The 21,218-nt window shown below is 36.5% G+C and overlaps 1 protein-coding gene across 3 annotated transcripts in view; it reads right to left on the reverse strand.

The window, feature by feature from the left end:
• Positions 1-317: 317 nt before the first annotated feature.
• Positions 318-21,218, reverse strand: part of LOC309882547 (transcription initiation factor TFIID subunit 4-like) — a gene marked incomplete at both ends in the record, with an annotated part of 141,919 nt that continues 121,018 nt past the window's right edge. For 2 of the 3 annotated variants that reach the window (XM_082769739.1, XM_082769738.1), the window contains 2 exons: positions 320-485; positions 1,607-1,646. In XM_082769739.1, the coding sequence (XP_082625865.1) occupies positions 322-485; positions 1,607-1,646 (204 nt within the window). Of the gene's footprint in view, positions 486-1,606; positions 1,647-21,218 lie in introns of all 3 variants that reach the window. The other variant, XM_082769740.1, reaches the window with a different exon arrangement.

Genomic DNA, 21,218 nt, shown 5'->3' on the forward strand with positions numbered 1-21,218 from the left:
GCCATTGCAGCAGTCTTTCCATTTGTGTAACTTCAATGCCATCTATTTTAGCCTTATCTAAAATGGCCAAATGTAGTAAGACTTTGAAGTTGGTTACATCTGTGAATTTAACATTTTAAAACCTTTTGCACATTTTTTTCTTTCTTTTTTCTTTCCTTAATTTTTACATAAAGGGAATTTATTGCATGTGTCTGACAATTTTACAAAACAAAATTACTGGAACATTGACTTCTGAAAAAAATAGAAGGCACATTAAAATGACAGCTTTTCAATGTAAGTTGAGCTTCTGTATGGAGAAATCAGTACAATTCTTGGCTTTACTTAAGCAGAGCTCGATAGAGCAGGAGAGAATGGCTCGTTTCTCTTTCCTGTTCCATGTAGAAGATGAAGTCCCTGAGGTTTACGCGAGTTATTTTCTGTCGGGCATACTGCCTGGATGAAGGAGTCCCCAAGCCAGCCTGACTTCCACCAGACATACTGAGGCCCTACAAAGAAAACACAGCAGAGTTCAAAGTCCTGCAACAGTGGAGAGTCCTCCAACTCTCAGGTTTACAACTACTAACTGCTGGATTATTTTAAATGCCTAAATGTGTTATGAGCCTCATTCTGAAAGTATTACATGACTCTCTTCTTTTTTTTTTTTTTTTTTTTTTTTTTTCCTTTTCTGTTCTTCTGAGCCTCAGCAAGTAACCAGAGTAAAGAAACAAGTGAAAACATGCACAGGAGACTAGACCTTGTTTATTTACAACACGGAACAAACATATCTGGCTAATTCTCCTGCTACAGTCATGTTAGCCATAGATGTAATTGACCACTACAATTTGAAGAGACTTTTTTAGGACAAAATTAATTGCAGTAGATAAAGGCATCTTTGGTGTATCAAATGTGTGCACAATGCTATTCCAAATCCTGTCTAGGACTGGACAGAGGTGAGTGGTGTACTGGTATGTTGCTACTGCCATAATAACCTCAGCAGTCCCATGGGGACCTCCATTCCTCTGGGCATACTGAAGAAAAAAGGCTTGCTGTGAGGAGATACTAAACAATCTTGCCAGAGAACACAGTGCTCAGCTGAAAGGTTGGAAAATTAAGTACAAAAATTGCAAGGAAAACTCAGACATTTAAGATGATAAAGACTAAAATTGATGTAATGTTTTCTAGTGCTATATTAAATCTCTTGTTAGTTTTGTTTTATTATAATTGGTCCAAAGCTACTGAATTAATGAATACTTCATTCTGGCCTTCTGTATAGAAATAGCATTCAAAAACTAGGGGCCAGAGCACACTATGATCTGAATATTTAGGACATAAAAGGACATAATTTATAAACTCCGCAGTCTTGTTGAGTTTAGAAGAGAAATGTGCTAGATGGATACATTCAACCCTTTTTTGAAAAAAAAAAAAAAAAAAAGCCATTATTTTTAGTACTTCCAATTGATTTCTGGTGAAATAAAATGTTCTGACTTACAGAAGTAGACTTTAATCCATAAAAAGGTTTAAATTATTTTTCAAACCTCTAAAGCATCTGGCACAGTTTTCAAAACTTTTTAAATACCTACTTCAAATATACCTACTTCAAATTTACTTACTGCTGCTCTTAACTTACCTTTCTTTGTCCAGGGAATACTTATTGTAGGATCTTGATTCTAGCCATTAAAAATACAGTTAAGCATAATTTTAGTACTGAAAGGTTGTAGAGGATACAAACGTGGTATATTGCAAGTAAGACATAACACTATTTTCACTTTTCTCTCTGTGTACTGGCAAAATCAGACTCACCTGCAGAACTATACTGCTCAAGTTATTTCTACTATATCTGGCTATTAAATTACAGTAGTGGGGCAAATCCTATTCTCTTATAACCACAAAAAATGCTTAATGTAGTTAAATGAATGTGGCTAAGCTTAGAGGCAAGAGAAGGAGAAGCCCACAACCTTCAAGTGCCACGAGCATTTGGTCTTAGGGTTTCTGTTCTCCAGTATAAAGTAGCTTTTGGTAATAGATTAATTGATTTACCACCTAGCCTCACTGCTCATAGGAAAAGCATGTGCTGCAGCTCCAAGGGTTGCTCATCCATGCTGAAGACAGACACATCCCCAGTGCACAATCCATTAGTGGTGCTCTGAATTTATTCAGCCCTTATGCAAAAACACTTTGCATTCCTAAAAGAAATAGCATCATTTAAACTCATACTCTTTATCTTTCACAGGTCTGAAACAATACCCTACCTTAAGCTGCTTCTTGTCTGCGCTCTTACCATGCATTTGTTTTGCCAGGGCTGTTGCCACTATTTCCAACTCTCCAAGGAACTACCATGTCTATATTTATTTTGAACAAGCTGACTCAAAAATATGTCTCTTCTCTGTCTCTGATATGGTGAATCTTTCCCCCTGCTCCAAGTAATAGTTCTTTCAGATCCATGCTGACTGCAGTTCCTGAACATAACAAAAACACTTAGCAATGTGGCCACCTTAAACTCATGACAAGAAACTCTTCAAAAATACTATTTGTAGCTTACTGGACCAGAACCATCCTACACACACTTAACCAAATATTAATAGAAAAGCAATTTATACATATATATATAAAATATATGTTATATATATAATATATTACATATAAACTATATAATACTATATAGTTTATATATATATATTTCTTCATATAAAACCATTTATTTAATACTTGAGGTACCTATACAGCAAATAATTGCTTTATATTTATTGGACAGAGTAGCTGGAATTAAGATGAGGTAAGTCATATTTATTGCATTTATCACTTGAGGTACCGAACTTTTGAGTGGTAAGAGCATATACTTAATGCAACACCATAACACGAAATTAAGCTGTGCACATTCATAACTGTGCTTGTGAGCTACTCAGTTACCTGATAACACCCTGTAATTCTCTCTCATAAGGTGAAAAAAATTGTAAGAATGTTTTTAGAAAGTAGAAAAGCACAGTTGTAAATTGACAGGACAGTAACGTGTATCTGTCAATATGATCTCTAATTTAAATTAAAGACCAATTTGTTTGGTACTGTACTGTACTCAACATTATTCTTTGGTATGCTACATTAAGTACAGTACTAAATGCCACATTTTTTTTTTTTTAATTATATACATGAATACAAGCCTAGCTAATTGCCAGTAAAGGTGGAATTGAAGAAATACAAGTTTTACTCAAGATTTTTTTATTATTATTTTTTTTTTTTTAAATCAGCATGTCAGGCTTTTCATCAATACAAACAAGCCTGATCTTGTTTGTATCTGTGGAAACTAGTAAGAGTTACAAAGATAAAAGCTCTAATAAAAAAAAAAATGGTTATAGATTGTTTACATCCTTTGTTTCCTGCCTGCCACACCCAAGCTATTACCAAATCACACCCACTCAAATACACATCAGTACCAGTTTTTGTATCAGTGAACTTCTATTTATAACTTTGGGGAAATTTAAGATGTTTGAGACCAGGGAAAAAAATAATACAATTTATACAATTTATGTATGGACTCTTTCTGCCTCTTCATTTTGAAATGACTTACATAAATGAGTTACAGCAACTTCTTTTCCCATTCCATCTTGTCCTCTCCTTTTTCCCACTGTCTCTTTTCCCTTGCTGCTTCAATTTTTCTTTCTTGTACTACTAAGGCGGCTGGTGACTGCCTTGAACTTGGTAGCTGCAGATCTCACAGGACAGTAAGGAAGACAGCAGAGAGCAACTGAATTATTCTGCACTGTGCAGCACCCACGCAAAGAGGCTTTCTGGGAAGACCCACACAACTCCCGCTGCCAGCAAGGACCATGCCGTGGTACAGCCAGAAAGAGAAATTCACCGAAAATCAAATTAAATGCAGGAATTTGAAGGAAAAAAAAAAAAAAAAAAAAGGCCATGGTGCCATGCTCTCTGTTAACCTGTAATCCAAGACCCACTGAAACAGTCAGACTCCATCAACTTTAATGAGCTTTAATACACTTCAGATACGCTTAGCTGACGTGTGTATATACAACTTACAGTATTTTAAATAACATTGTTGGTCTGTCAAGCTTAATTCAATTGTTGGAAGCTACCTAGGTTGAAACTATGGCTTAAGAAGAAGAATTGAAGTAATAACTGGTTCAGCGTGTACATTTTGAAGCAATTCCAATTTTATGTTAGATGTGACACGAGATTTGGGCCACTCATCTCAGCTTGTTTGCTATTTTTATGATCGTCTTCTGTGAGAAAACTCATGCTGCTGGAAAAGCAGAATAATTTTTATTCTGCTGTGGTTCAAAACAAAGCAACAACCAAAGAGTTGGTAGATTCCTAGGTAAACATACATAACTGTCTACCACAGAAACATACACTCTAGAAATTAAAACAAATACTCCTGTGAACAGAGAAACTAATGAAGCCTCATTTCTTCCAGATGTATTGCATTTCTCTGGTAATACCTCTTACCACAATAAAACCCGCTCCTCTACATTGCGTTCATCACCTCTCATCTCCCCCAGAAATATCCTCAGTCCACTGTAGCACCCTCCACATATCACAGATGCCCCCTGGGGTTTTACCTCCCTTCGGAATGGCCTCAGGACCACCCCACACCCAGCTCTTCTCCCATCCTCCCAAGCCAGCCGGGTGAGCATTCCCCCCTGGGGTGGCAGACCCACCGAGCCTATGCTCATCACCCACCCGGCACACAGGGCCCCTAAGACAAACCTACCCCAAAACTTGTCGAGCTTATATTGCAGCCTTCTCCTCGCTGCCAATACCAGCATATCTCGTCTTCCCTGTGCCCGAGCTAACAGTCCTCATGGTGGTTTTCATGGGCTTGGTCTCAAGCTCCTTCCTGCCTCTTTCCCTCTTCTACTTCACCCCCTCCACACGCACCAGGTTTGGTCAGTATTTCCCAGAAGGTTTAAAGGGTACTGAGAAAGTGGACTGAGAAAAACAGGTACACCTCATCCAAAATTTTCATGGACAAACTCCCCTACTGCTTGGAAAGTAAAAACGTCTTTGTGCATTAAATTACAATGGTTAGAGCAGCAGGAGAATGAAAGTTAAACTGAGTAACTCTCATAAGTGTGCTGTTCCTTGTTTGAAACAGAATTGCTTTCACATAACACATAACATAATTGCTTTCACATAACACAAACATATGTGTTATAGCAGTGATTTCTACTGTTGAACAATTAAATCTTTTTTTTTTTTTTTCTTTTTTTCCTTTGTTTTTTTTTCCACTAATCTGTATACCTTCAGCTTTTAAAGGCACTGAATTACAGAACCATGGAAATACACTGTGATATTCTTGTCAGGAAACACAAAGATAAGGGCAAATAGAAGATTGCATTTAATATTTTAACCATCGTTCCTTCACCAGAAAACAATTCAGTCCTGACATCTCTCCTTTGAACATAGTCTTGAACTGCGGCTATTGCTTCTCTGTGACCCAGAGAGACAAGGCAATAATGATAAAAGATCTGCTGGTTTTCTTCCCAGGCTACGTGGCACATCCTTGTGGCAGACTTGCACTTCAAGCCAAAGTCTGAAAGTGGGAATCATACAGGAACAATTCAAAGCCAAGCAATCTATGGAGTAAAAAAATACAAGGAATTTTGTCTCTCCAACCTCCATGAACTGAAGAGGAGTGGTAAAATAAGGTATACATTAGTCTGGCCTTATGCTAACAGGTCTTGGATTGTAAGAAATATTCTGGAGATATTTTTGCAGCAATAAGAATTGCTTGCATAAAGTGCTATTAGATCTCTGGCTGACAGGCACTTTATACATGAAAAACAGGTATAATATTATGTATGATTAGCTGTCCCACATAATTTAGGGTTTAATTCAGCACTTACCGAGGCTAATAGTAATGATTTCACTGATTTAAATGAAAGCTGAAACATCCTTAAATCAGTACTCCCCTGAAGTACAGAAAAGTAAATAGTAACTGTTCATCAGCATCCCAAAGATTAACAATACTGTATGAAACATAATTATATCCACGGAAAGACCGTGCATCTTCATATGCACAATATGGTGGCATTACAGATGTCTTTAGAAAGATTCATCACCAAAAGCTATCATTTAGGCCTTCAGATCAGCAACATTTACAGTGAGGATTAGATACCATGATTTCTTAGGCAGCTAGTTATTTTCTTTGCAAGCATTTCTATCCTATACTATTTTAGTACAACTGTTCCTACAGACTCCGTTTTGGCACGCGTTTGCTTGCTACACCCTCTTGGATGCAAATGCGTCTCATTTCCCCTGGGCACATAAACACACACCTCACCCTGCAGACAAACATCAGAAAAACTGATTTGCACAAGTATTTACAAGTACTTCAAATACCAACACAATTGCAACATTTCAAAGACAGCATGCAGTAATTTTTATATTAAGAAATAGTAAGAGGAAGGTAAATCATACTAAGACATGGATACAGTGAAGAATTTTTCTTTAGATGTGATCATTTTAGTTTATAATTACACAATGTTTTTTCAACCCAACTAAATGGACTGCCATTACAAAAAGAATGCTTTATATGTATCTGCTCTTTGCCTTTATTATGCTAAGCTAAGTCACATATGCAAGTACCATTATAATTGAAAACCTGCTTTGTAAAACAGCATCACACCAAAAAGTTCCAGCTGAAAGAACTCAGCATCTACTACCAACCTGACCACCTACTCTTTCTTTTAAGAGAACGTCCCCCCCCCAAAAAAAAAAAAAAAAAAGAAAGAATGAATGAGAACAGGGCCAAAAAGCAAGTTATGCAACATTTCAGAGAGAAACAATCTGGGAGGAAGAGAATTCTGCCCCACTGGAAACCAGTAACACAAGTAAGAGTAAAGTAGATATGGGCTATTTCATTTACCTGCTCAAGGGAGGTAACTGCTCAACTGCCCAGTCCTCAACAGGTCATTCTCAAGAAGAAACCAGACTGCAAATAATTTCAAATTCTTAAACACCTTATCCAAGCAGATCTCTGCATAATCACTGCATCAATGAGGGAAAGAGAAGCTCAAGTTTTTCCTGCACAGAGATACAGGTCTGCATTCTGCTAGGACTTTTCACCCTTCAAAGATCTTTTTGTATCCCTCACTCCTCACTTGGTATGTGATAAAAACATGTCTTGTATCCTCTATTTTCTTGTAACACATTCACAATTTACTCAGGTGGTGCAGTCTCCAGGTCTTTTCATTTACTTTGTTCATGGACCTGCTCCTCGTTGCAACCACAGATCTTGCCAACATCTTTATCCACAAACATCTCATACCTACCACAATTCACTGCCTTACTTGGACTTAAAAGCAATGACAATTTTACCTGATTAAGAACTCTCAGTTTGGACTGCATTCTTGCAGTGGTAATTATAAGTTGAATATTCTATTTATCCTGTTTCCATCATACACATATATTTTCATTTTGCTTGGAATGTTTCTCCTCCCATGCTTTCCAAATGTTTAATCAAGTGCTGCTCCCTTTGAAATACTAATCCTGCCAATTTTTTTATTGTTATTTTTCAAGCATTGTGGTGCTTTTCCCTTCTCATCTTTCAATATTAGCATTTTTTGTTGTTGTTGTTGTTTTTCTTTTCCTCTTTTAAGGGATTTGCCCATATTACTGTACTCCAACCTTGCTGTACATGCCTGTATTCCCTCTCACTGGGAAAGGAGAAATGTCAAACTAACTTTAGGAGAAGCCCTACAGCTGAACTTGCAGGATTCACATTTCCCTTGAATCATATTTGATTCCCATCTGATTTTTCTCTTGTGGTAATCCTTGATATTAGTTTAAAATTATCGCAGTTTTACATAGTGGGTGGCCCCTTCTTTCCTAACCTGTATGATTGTGACTTTCATTTAATCAGAAACTTAAAATAATTAAAATATTCTTGACATTCATCAATCTCTAGACACATATAGCTGTAAAATTTAATTGTTTAAATATCTAATTAAAATATACATAATTGCTAGCCAGTAAAGATTGCTTTTTTGGCCTGTTCTGGAAGACATGCTGAGCAGAACAACTGTAGGGGACCGGCTAACTGTGGGGGTCTAGATTCATTCGTAGCTGTTTCTGATTAAGAAGAAAATTAGCATTAAGAAGTGCACCTTGGCCACCTCATGTGCTAGCTACATCTCACCTATTTAAGGTGAGACACAGCCATCATATAGCTGTTTCGTATATTGCCAGTCCTCCCAAGGGAGGAAGAGAGGGAGACAGAGAGAAAAGTATCTACATCTTAATACTTGTGGGGAAAAAAAAAATTACAAATGTGAAATCTAAACTCAAAATCACTTTCTCAACCCTTGAGAGCATGAATTGCCCTCATTCATCTCCACTGACTTTCAGTTCTTAAGCCTAATTATGATGTATAACCCAGACTTTAAAATAATTATGTTTGCAACTGTGGGCCATCTTGTGCACTCCCAGCAATTGTGCAAGTGCCAATCAAGTGACTTTTTGCACTACCTGCCAAACAAAGGGCAAAAATAGCCACAGATCTACCAGCTCTTGGCACAATATATTTTTTTTTCAGTGCAAAATTTGCTAGCAGATTAGTTACAATCTAAGAATAGTGGTATAAACCTTTTGCTATAATTACCAGAGGCTCCTCTGTGGATTGAGGGCAGTATATGGCCCTAATTCATATACCCAATCCGTTAAATAAAGCAAAAGCAAGCAGGCAGTGCGGTTATCTCAGAATTGAGTGGCAATAAAATTAAGCCTTAAATGCTAATACCTTCAGCTTGCAGGATAAACACATTGTCAGAAAACAGTCCAGTGTACAGGAAAAAAGACATCAATGTTTATAAATAAGATGTGGAAGATGGTTAACACACTTTCTATTACTGCAAATATCATGAAATATAATTAAGGCCTGATGTATTTCAGACATTAGGGAGAAATGACGGAGTTCAGCAGGGAGAAGTCTCTGAATCATTTAGCTACCCATTCCTTTATTTCTTAATGTTTCTGTTTCTTACAATTAATTCTCTTGACTCTTCTTAAGTTAGTGGGGTTTTCTGTTCAGAATAAGTCCAAAAAACCTTATATCACACCAGCACAAATAGTTTTTGAAAAAATGCCTTCCAGAAGGAAACTGTGTTTTCCATCCTACAAGACAGCAGGAAGCTCATAGCAGTGGCCCCCATTTAATATGATCTATAGTTTTTCCTTCTACAATATGAAGGCAGTCCCTTGCATGTAATGGTCACAATTTGCTGTTCATCAAGATATACTCTTTCCCAAGTCCTTTTCCAAGCCTCCTGCTTCTCTCTTTCCTTCACGCCAGGATCAGTTCTCCAGGACTTAGGACAGGAATGTTTCATGACCGCATGCCTCCACCACTCTTCATTGCTGTCTGCCCTCCAGACTTCGATCCGACTTGCTGCCCATCTTCAAATTGCCTCAACATACATAGTTCCATCATAATTTTTAATAACTTCTCCTTGGTACTCTCCTCTAACCTCTTAGTTTCCATCCAGGTTTTTCCTTTTTCCTTGACTAAAATGCAGATCAGTTTAACTTATAAACACAATGATGACAGTTTACACTTTCCTAACATTTGAAAAAAATATGTAATCTCCCCCTTTTCCTCAAGAATACCAAAATCCTCATCCTCCTCCAACCCATTTCACCACAAAGCAAAGAACCAACATTTTAAAATTCTATTCAACACAACCAACACAGAGTAAGCCTTGAATTTCAAACCAAGCCATTAAAAAAAATCTTGCTTTTTTAGTTAACCCTCCTGCACTCCCATAATTATCCCAGATCCACCTATTTTTATAAAGTGGGAACAAATGCAACATGAAAGCTTTCAAGAAGATCCTCTAACCAACTGCATCTTGCGGTAACAAAAAAAAATGATTGAGTAATCCATACCAATATCAATATCTAAAGAAAAATATCTTCAGTCTTACAGATAATCACAGAGGAGACAGTGATGTACAAAAACATTGTTTCCAGATGTTAAAGCTCTAATCTTAGTTAGAGATAACTTCTCATCTTTTCTGTTCTGGTAAACCAGACAGACTACCTACAGGAAAAGCTGAATTAGCAAGTAAATATCATAGCTACCATAACCTAGTCTTCAATTGAAAAAATTATATAATATTATATATTACTCATAGGTCCCCAAAAATGACAATGATCAATATTTACACTGATGTCTCACATAGCTAATTACTCCCAAAATAAAATAAAAATGAGTAATATATAAAAAAGAGGGCTGCAACTATAGAAGAATCTTTCCCAAAAGTACCAGCCAAAAACAGAGATTCATGATGGGATTTTTTTGGCAAAGTTAAACAAAAGGCAGTGGAGTGTAATATATTCACTGTCTTTGGAAGGGAGCTGGCACAACCAATCATCAGCAATGTGAGAACTCGAGCAGATGACGGAAGAGGGCAACAGAGCAGACATACCCAAATGCGCACATGCACACAGTGAAGAGGATTACTAAATTAATTAGAGAGGCAAGTAAAAAAAACAGTGTGGAATTTAGAATGCGCTCAATAGTATGGAATGATGCTACTGGCCTATTTTTACCATTGGCAATAAGAGACGAGAAAAAGCTAGCTCTAGTAGAAGCAAGTGCATTATGATACAACACAACATGAGCATTATAAAATGCGAGATGAATCTCAAGCCCAGAGGCTCTTTAGCACCACTCCAAATCACAACTCTCTGCCTTCATTTTTCTTCTTTGCTACCATTCCACTTCTTCTCCCAGTACTTCTGACTTGATTAACCCTTTTTTCTCTTTCTTGTCTTTCACCTTCACATTTTCATGGTATTCTTTTCATTAATTTAATGGGTTCTTTAAAAAACGTCTTAATAACAGCAGAAATTATAGATCAGGAGTCAGATTTTCAGAAGTGCTCTAACACAGTGAGGCTGCAATTGTTTCTGATAAGTAATTTATCACTTCATTGGCACCTTAATGAGGTTGCATGCTCTTTTGGTGATCTGACCCCTGATGACAAGTTACGAAAAAAGAAAAAAAAACAGTTTTAATAATCAAAATTCAAGTGCTGTAAATTTGCTTTTTCTTTAAATACTTATCCCAGAAATTCAAGTATAACGAGCCTGAAATAGACTTCCTGAAACACAACCTTCATTTTAGCTTTTTGGGAATTAAAACAAACAATTGCATGCTATGCATAATTTCTTGTATCCCTTTCTGGAATACTGAATTCAATAACGGTTCATTAATCTGGCCTGAAATCATCAAGTTAGTTTTTCAGGAGCTTATTTTTTGGTCTTTCTAAAAACCTGTGTTAAGATCATTGATCTTCCCTCACAATACATATAATATGCTACCTGAATGTGTGCAGCAGTAACATATGGTACAGTAGGTTATAACTATTTTACCATCTGTTCTGTCTGAACCCTAACCTTGATAATCCCGTATCGGCTTTTCTTGCTAACTACCACTCTTAGATATTAGCTTATATTTATTCTTTTAAAATTAAACTGCAGCAAAATGATGACCAGATTATATGATATCCCTCCTCCCCCAATTAATAAAACAGATCGGTAGCCAGAATATCCTTTATTCTGAAAAGCATTGCTCAAGATCCTGCCACGTTCATTACATATTCATTTACGAAGTGCTTTGCTTCTGTTATGCTCCTATTTTGAACACTGCATCACCTTCAGTGGAACTACAGTGGACTCAACAATTTCCAAGAACAAACTTTAATATTTTAGCAATGTTGCCCACACTGCTTGACTCAGCCTCTGTCTAACCAAGTCATGCTATACAGTAGAGCAGTTCTAATCTGGTTTTTGCACATACAGCTAGACTACTATAACACCTTACCACCTCACTACTGAGTCACCTTAGAAATTAAAGAGACAAGAACAGCAACATACTGAAAAATAGAAAGTTAATTTTATGGTAAATCAACCTAAATTCTCTCCAAAGTTAGGAAAATGGGCCAGATTCTGTGAATTGAGCAGGGATGCTTGAAACTTTTACTGTTATTGGGTTCTTTTTTGTTTGTTTTGTTTTTAAAGACTAGCATCCCATGTCACCAAGTTCTATTTTCAGATGTAGGAATTTGAAAGCCTGAGCTTTAATTCTAAGGGCTGCCAGAACAGCTCATCTGGCATACTGCTTTTAAATTTAAAGTCTGCCTTGTTTACAAAAACTCAAAGAATAGCCACACAGTAATTAAAATCCGTGAACGACCATGGCCTTGGTATAATGATTTATACATACCTCTACAGAACTACTACATACACACAGACATATATAAAACATAAATATATATAATAAAAACTAATGATATCCACAAGAACATATGCACCTCTGGTTTTATTATATGTAAATACAGCAGCAGCACTTGACAGCACTAGTTCTTATGGGTGATGAAATTGAAGAAAGAAGCAAATATGGTAATCACCAATTACTATTTTACAATATCTATTTTCAACTTGAAATATTAAATTATAACAGCTCAGTAAACTCTGACTCATTATCAACTGAACCAGACTGTAATGCCTTCATAATGAAAACTACATTTAGAAAAGACTACCTTTGTAAAATGATTTAACTTTTAAAATGAGCACCATACATTTTCATTAAAGGTATTCACATCTTCACTATTTTGAAATACAGTATCATTTCTAAAAAACATTGTTTCCCTTCTGATTTTTGTTTAGTATCTGAACAAAATGGGAATTTGATTTTTTTGAATGTGTGAAGAAATCAGTTCATGAGATATAATTTTGCTTTTTCACACATGAGTAGTTTAAATATGTTATTCAATGTTATCTTGAGGCACAAACATAAGGCATGTAGGTTAGAAAAGTCAAAAATATATACTAGTCTGCTACCTCAAATGTCTTCTAAAATATGCAATTGAAGGACACCATAGAAACTATGATGTGATTAAAGTATATTAAACTTTAGTTGTAATCAGGGTTCTGTTAAACAAAATAGAATGCAGCAACTATACATATACACAGACTCCCCAAATACACAAATGTAACTCCCTAAGTGTTTTCCAACTACACAAAAGCATCTGTATTTTGTAGCTGTACTTGGGGGAGGAGAGGAATACATGTTTTCTTTTGGAGTTTATGCTAAAACAGGCTCTTCCTTCGCTATACAATGCAAGAGAAATAAAAGCTTTAATGGATAACAGCTAGAGTTTACACTTCACTCTTCCTCTCCAAATGCAGGAAGACAGCTTCCCTACACACACACACACACACACACTCTCTTTTGCATTCAAATATTTCTACCTCTGCATAAAAATGACTTTTATTATGCAGTTTCGCAGGCTTTCCTAGGTTGGCACCCCAGGAGCATAATCCTGATTCACAAAACAAAAACATCTAATTACCCCAGCTGCATAATTCATTGGTCCATAAATAAAAGTTGGCCAAGCCATGATCTTATCTGACAGCCTCTACAGAGCATGTGTGAGAATCTCACTCGGGGAGAGGCATTCACCAGGGCTGGCGGCAGCACAGGCGAGAGCTGGGCTTTGCAACCAGAGGTGAAGCGCTCAAACTCTGCTTAAGCGCCTTGGTCTCACCAGAAAAGGAAGAGAGGCAGAGGAAGGGATGCCCTTTTGCAGCCGGGACCCTTAATGCTTGCAAGCAGTTCTTCCTGTCCTTGGTCGCTCAGTCTGTTCTCAGATGAATCATTTAACTAGAGGTTCCTATCAGAGCTGGGATCCCCCACAGCCTCACACACTGCAATGAGCCACGCACTTTGTGATTAACTGAATTCCAGTAATAAAGAAAAGAAAATGCTTGAATTGGCAGCGCTGTAAGTATATGCTAGAGGTTTTCTTCAATCACATTGAGATGTAAGACTGTAATTTGAAAATCAGACAATATTCAGATGACAAACGCGAAACATACTTATTGAGTACTCCTTTACTTTGCATCTATTTTTCATACAATGTTGATGAAAAGCTATGTAAATTCACACTATTCTGGCAAAGTTCCCAACAGAAGTCTTTTAGACACCGTCTATACAGGCTCTTTGTGGATCCTTTTATAATTGCTTCTGGTTTTGTTTTTTAATTTATAAGAGTTCTACTTAAGTATCATCATCTAACATCTGAAAAACATCACCCTATTTGTTTGTTTTCATGATCAAAATATCTACAATTCACTAAATTACAAATAAAGATGGTGACCTAAGCCACTCCTGCTGCGAGCTAGCAAAACACCTTGCGGTCTCACACGAATTTCAAATGAAAAGATTTTTAAAAGAACTCTGAGTTGGGTTTTAATAGGCACCATTTTACCACGTAATGGTAACCAAATCAGGGACCATTTCCATTTTGGAAGATTTCAGTCTGCATTATAACAATGGCAAGTGGCAGAGGGAGTCGCCAACCCAGGGGCGAAGGCCCCGTCCAGCCTTCGTGTCCCAGGTGCCACAGCCACTGGGCAACAGGCTCGCAGCTTCACTAGAAATGTAATCTCGGGAGCAGAGAAACCTTCTTCATAAATATAGTTTGGAGACAGATGTACTTTTGCTAAACATCTTATCTTTGAGAAAAATGCATTTTGACAGAGAAAGTTTTGCTGCAAATTTCTTCACTAAGAGCAAGAAGTTAGACTTTCAGGGCCTAAGTGGGGGAAGTTGCTCAGACCATGCCGTACACCATGTCTGTTGCTGGAACTACAGTAACAAAAATACGTGTCAACTGTCCTGATTTACCTGACTTTTAAGTGTTCAACCTAAAACAACAAGCTATGGATCCGTTGCATCTGGAGTAAGGCTGAGAACGGGACCCAAGCCTGCCTCAGTCCTCCTAAGCAGGTCTTCACAGCTACTTTTGAATGATGATTTCACATACTTAAGTAGTAATTAACAACAGAAATGTTTAGAATAAACGAGTAAGGACAGGGCATTTGAAAAAGAGTTAACAGATGTCCTTAACATTGCTGCTGGCCTAATAACATTGCTGCAGTAATTTATTTGATGTGGAGTTTATTTAGCTGCTGCAAACATATAGGGTTGTAATAATCATAAGCAGGTTGCATTAAGCACAATACATCTCGGATGTGTAACATAGTGTTAAAAATAATCCCAGAAATGCTATGCCTTAAAGATACATGCACAATATCTTCTACAATCTGATTGTGAAAAGCTAACCAGAAAGCATCTTTCAGAGATTAAAATGATTATAAATAAAAAATAAAAAATCTAGAGTTCTTTTAAAGATAATTTTGCCTGTATTTTGGGATAGCAAACATTCAATTCAAACATCAAACCCTGGCATACTTCAGTAAGCTATCAGCACAGCAGTGCTGCCTTTTTTTCCTTTGAAAAATGAAAGAATTAAATTCAAAACAAACAACTTCAATTTAACACCAAACTACAGGATAACCAATCTTAAAAATGTCAAATTGTAATGGATCTTAATACCCATATAAAACACAAAAATAGTGGCATTGTTCCTTGGTAATGCATAGCAACCTTACAGAATTTCAGTGAAGGAGAAAGAAGGGAAAAACACCTTATTACTTCTAACTCCTGCGAGCCATTTTGGTCTCCAAAGGTTTTAGACTGCCTCAGGCCATGTGTCTGCAGTGTTTCGGGAAATGACTTGCCTTCGCACGAACACTGCTATGTTCTGCAGCACTGCTGCCCCCCAGCATCCCCGCTCAATTTCTGTTTAACTCTTCCTTACCTGTATCAGCCTTTTCCCCCCCCCCCTTTTTTTTTTTGCAGCAAGATATGAAAAAGGTTTTGCTTAAATAAAAAGAAAAGAAAAACAAAACAAAACAAAACAAACAAAAATACAACACAAAACCACCCCAAACCCCTCTGCTTTTTCCAACAAGTTTTCTCAGAAATAAATAGGGAGAGAATTTATCTCTAGAAATCTTGGAAAGGAAAAAGGAAATCGATTTTAAATTAAAATATTTGATAACAAAATAGTTTAGCTATATATCATCGATGAGCTTTTAAGTGTGATATTTCCCAAATGTTTGTGTTTTACTCCAGTTAACAAAGACTTGTTAGAAAACAACAACAAAAAAAATCATAATCATCCCCATAGAGAGCAATGGTACTACCAAACGTCTTCACCTATCACTGTATTTAGATTTTTAATTACATGCCAAGCACAACATTACAGGCTACGATTAAGGCTCTGGATAAGGCCTTACAACTATTAACTAATTTGTCTTAGAAGCAGTGTTTTAAAGGCAATAGGAAACAACCCACCTCAGAGGGAAAGAGAAAGATTAACTCCTCCTTATAATTTTTTTTAGCTCACTTAGAGACGTTTTGTGTTTCTCTCTATTTTCTGTGAAGATTCAAGGCTATGCACTGCAAGCTATTTTGCTTAATAGCTTTTTAAAAAACCTCTAGAAAATTCTTAGCCAAGGTCACTGCTGATTGACTCAAAATATGACAGTGTATGAGGCTACTAAAATATTCTGTTCATCTCAGAGGTTGAGTAAGCAGCTCTAACTAAGAGGAAAATCAATATAATACTTCACAGTGAGGAAGAAAATGGAAAATAGTTTAGCAGTTAAGTGGTTAATGCAATTCCTAAGTGTTCAGCAATCATTGCAATTTAGTGCCATTTCGATTATTACACAATAAACAGACCATGTTGTCTGGAAGCAAATTTTTATGAGTATAGCTGAAGGGGTTGCAACTTATTTAGCTGCTGAAACTCTAAGGGAAAGAACATTTCTGAATGCTAACACTACAGATCAGAAATATACAGGTACACTAGAAAGGTTATTTTTAGGTCACTACTATGGTAACTAACCACACTGACCTTTAAAATTAGTATGCAGTTCAAGAAAAATGAAGTTCTGTAAAATGTTCTTTAAACAAAATCACTTTAATAAACAATGCTGCACATCCTTACAGCATAATGTTGTCACTTTTTACAGCTATTAATTTCGCTTTTGTATCGTAACATCATAGCACAATGTATGAGCACATCATGATGTAGAACTAGGAGAAAAAGATGTAAACATCCAGAAAACTGACTAAATTATTGGGCTTTTTTTTTTTTTTTTTTTTTTTTTTAATTAAGAACAGCTATATTTCTTTTTGCAGAATAAATAAAATTGCTAACTGGAAAAGGACAGTTTTTCCTATAATGAGAAGTTGTGGAAACATACGAATAGGGTTAGCTAAAAATGAACTTATTTTGTCTCATTTTGTTGAGATACAGAATTTTAAGTGGATTTCAAAAGCAAACCTAGTTATGCAATTTATAAATTCAAAGACATACAACCAAGAGTTATGTTCAGGGTAGATGAGATAAATAGCAGCAGATTAAGAGTATATGGTTGATGGCAGTGGGGACTCAATGAAATTTTGAACAAAAGTACCATTTGAATCCAATGTACTAATGTTTACTGAGACACAACTTCAATTAGAATCAGATTTTCAATAAATTATATATTATGTGTGATCCATTAGGTAAGAAATGGAAATTAAATTTTGCCTGGTCATAAAGGTGTGCTGGCTGTTCAACCAAACCACCATTACCCCCATCCAATTTATCCCCATCAGCTTACAGTCAGCAAACATGGAACATGACTTCTAATTTCATTAAGATTATTACTAGGTATGTTTGAGATGGTTTACACCGCTATATCAAAGGACTGAGAGCAAACCAGATACACACATAGAAAATGCTATATTTATGTATATGCATACATACATATCGAGAGAGGCAAAGAGACATACATAGATACCTTTTGATCTAGGTTATATTGTAGACCTTTTTCAAACGGTGGCTGTTCCAGAATAAAAAAAAAATATTCTAAAAAGGAGAAATTATATCTGCATTTTTTCATGATTCAATATGCTTCTGAGTAACATTGCTCTTGAAGTGACTTTTAAATGTCTAGTTCGCAATTTCTATGACAAAGGGGGAAGAAATCTCTACATCTAGTAGAATTCTGAGTCACCAGTACAGTTTTCCCACGTACTTGAACACCACCACATTGTATCCGCACCTCTTTGTTGGTCACTGGCAGGATAGATGGACACCACTCAATTAGTAACTATATCCACCTTTAAGTCCCATCTGAAAATGAGCTCTCTTACAATAGATGCTGCACAAAGACACAGCAAGGGGGACAGGCACAATTAGCAATCTAACAAAAGGAATAATTAAAAAAAAAAAAAGAGGAAAAAGAAAAGAATGGAAGATAGGCTGTACTAATACCCTCATTTTACAAAGAGGGATCTGAGTACAACCAATGCAACTGCCGGAGAGAGCTAGTCCAGCTCCTGCAGCCACCCAGAAAGCCACAACTCACTTGGCAAATGAATCCAAACCTGTGCCAAGTACTATGAACACAGATAGGAAGCCTGATCTTACACGTGCTAGCCTGAATGTTAACGTAAATGTTTTCCAGGTTTAAAATTCCACTGAGAAATCATAAAAATATACATCTCTTTGGTCCATGTGTTTATTTTTAACCAAGCACACAGAGGACAAGTTGATTTCTCTATTGGTGTTAATGGAACTACACCAGCAGTTATGCTCTTTTTTATTTTTTTATTTTTTTCTAATTAATACTTAGAATAGCTTTTCTTACTAAAATACATGCAACCGGTTTATAAACGTGTAGCAACATGACAACAGGGTCTTGTTTCCAAAATGTAAAGCGAAATCCTAAACTTAACTTTTCTGAAAATTTAAGACCTCCAGGTTAGTCTTCCCCACCTTTCCATGGGGTAATTCTGCTGATAGTAAATAATCAAAATTGTCATTTTTTGAAAGCCAACCAAGATTCTGAGCATTCTTCTTGACATCTTTGCAGCCAAGATTGCTTATAGCTGTTGGCCACTAAATGAGCTTATTTAAGGAATGGAAGGTTGTAAGTGTGCCAACCTTATGAGAATGCTAAGCAGGAACAGAACAAGCTAACACAACAGGTAGACTGCCTGGATGGAAGAATTTTCTCCCAAATTATGGCCTCTCTCATCAGCAAAGACCACCAGCAAAGACATCCCTTCTGCTGTATTTTATGTTACAATCACCAAATCTACATTAAAATAGATCCAGGTTTTGACAGGTTATTTTTCACTTTCCTACCTGACTGGTATTTACACAAAAGAAACAAAACCAAATTTTGGTTAAAATTGAAAGAAAAAAAAAAAAGCTCCTGTAAGTAGTAATTTGGAAGTAAAACTCCAACAACATTATGTATTCCAGTCCGACATAATAAAGGGAAAAAGCAGCAGAAATAATTGCTGTCTGACAGTAGTAAAAACTCTGGTGATTAACTACACAGATTTAACTTTAAAATACAGATTTCACTGTAATACCATGGTCATACATAAATACCTGGCTCTAAAAAGAAACTGCTAATTCAAAGGATACAGTTGAGGGTTTTTTTGTGTATGTATAAACATATATTCTTTTAATCTATTTAGTGTGCAAATTTATTTAAAATACAATAAAATGACAGGCAGGTCTAAAGACTAAACGCAGAAAATATAAGAATGTCAAATGAACAAACTTTTTAACTCTGCAGTTTTTATTTTATTAGATGCTATTCCTAACTTGTTAAAATTGATCAAATAGAAAGCTGTGAATAGAGAAAAAATTAAGCCAACTAGAAAAGTGTGACTTGGATTTAATATTTTATAATTGCCAAGGGACATACTGAGATCAATGAATTTTTGCCCGAGATGAACGTCAGAAAGAGATGTACTTCAGTCTTTTAGGGAACATTGGTCTATTTAATTCTTGTGTCTGATGCATGTGAAATATGCCTGTCTTGGCCTTCTTTCTTGCCTTAAGGCCATGCTGGAGGCAGACATTACCACTTTTAATAGGCCGCCATCTGAGGAATGGCAAGGGATCCAATAACCCATCGACTCTAATGGATTTGCCTGTTTATTCACTTACACCTTTTTTTGCAGCTAATTTTAGTTTTGCATGCTGAGTTGTTTCACTTTAAATTAAATGAATAGAAACAAAGGGGAAAAGACTGTGTAGCTAATAAACCATGATTATTTTCGAAGTTCTTCGCAACAGGATCCTCCATATACTAAGGTATATCACTTGAGAACAGATTCACTGCTGTGTTTTTCCACTTGTTGTCAAAATTACCAAAGCTTCTTTTAAATTTAGTGAGACAAAAAATAGGTTACTATAAACTCTTGCCTATGATGCACTAATGATGTGTAGCCGTATAAACCACCCTGCTTCAAATCATTATAAGGGTCATGAGAATCTTCAAAGAATAACCCAGATAGAGTTGATGATATGCAGTATTATCACCTGCAAAAATTGTATACAATTTTAATCTAGCCCTTCACGTGTACTTTGAAGATCATATATAATCCTTAATATGTTACTTTTAAACCAAATGGAGTCCTGCTAGATACAGAAAAACACTGAGTAATAAAAATTTTCATGACATTTCATCCTTAGGAATAATGTACATTCCGGGCTAGAACTTATTAGGGGGTATAATCTCTATATTTGGATTGCATTAGTATTTGGTTCCTCTACAGAAAAGCTCTTCCTCCATTTCCTTGGGAAACAGCCTCTTGCATCTCAGCTCCACAACTTGCTGTCCCTCTGCAAGTCTATTCACCAGCCTCTCTTTCCAGACCCGCCATTTCAGTCGCTTTTATTTTCTGAGAAAGGCTAAAAGAAGCTTATTCAGGAGCCATCACTGAAAGGCTCGGCTCGAAGACAGCCTTCAGTAAGGTACAAAGAAGCCTTTTCTCCAATCTTGGTCGAGTCTCACCTCTCCCAGTGCTCCCCGCTCTCCCCCAGTTACAAGCACAGCCAAGGGCCAGGTGTCACCTGCCGGTGCCAGGTCATTCACTGGGACGCTGGAGCTCTGCAGGAGCCTTTGTGTCCCGGCCCAGCGGGAATGCATCCCCTCCGGCATGCACCCAGAGCCCTGCGACAACTGTCTGCCCTGGGGAAATCACCGACAGCTTTCTGGCAGCAAGTATTCAAATCCCATCAGAAGTCACCTTTTTTTTTTTTTTTTTTTTTGAGGCATAAAATAATAAGGCTTCTACTTGCAGAAAGAATAGAACAGGCTCAGTCACTGAGGTAAACAAAACAAAACAAACAAACAAACAAAAAAACACACACAGCTCTGTGGTCATAACAGAAAAAAAACAAACAAACAAACAAAAAAAACACAACTGAGCTGCATCAATCCCTGGAGCCTCCTACTTCACCTATATAAAACATATTTTCACTTTTCTTTAATAAAACTGCATAAAG

The sequence above is a fragment of the Aythya marila genome, assembly GCF_965140915.1.
Source record: "Aythya marila genome assembly, chromosome: 12".
Lineage (NCBI taxonomy): Eukaryota > Metazoa > Chordata > Aves > Anseriformes > Anatidae > Aythya > Aythya marila.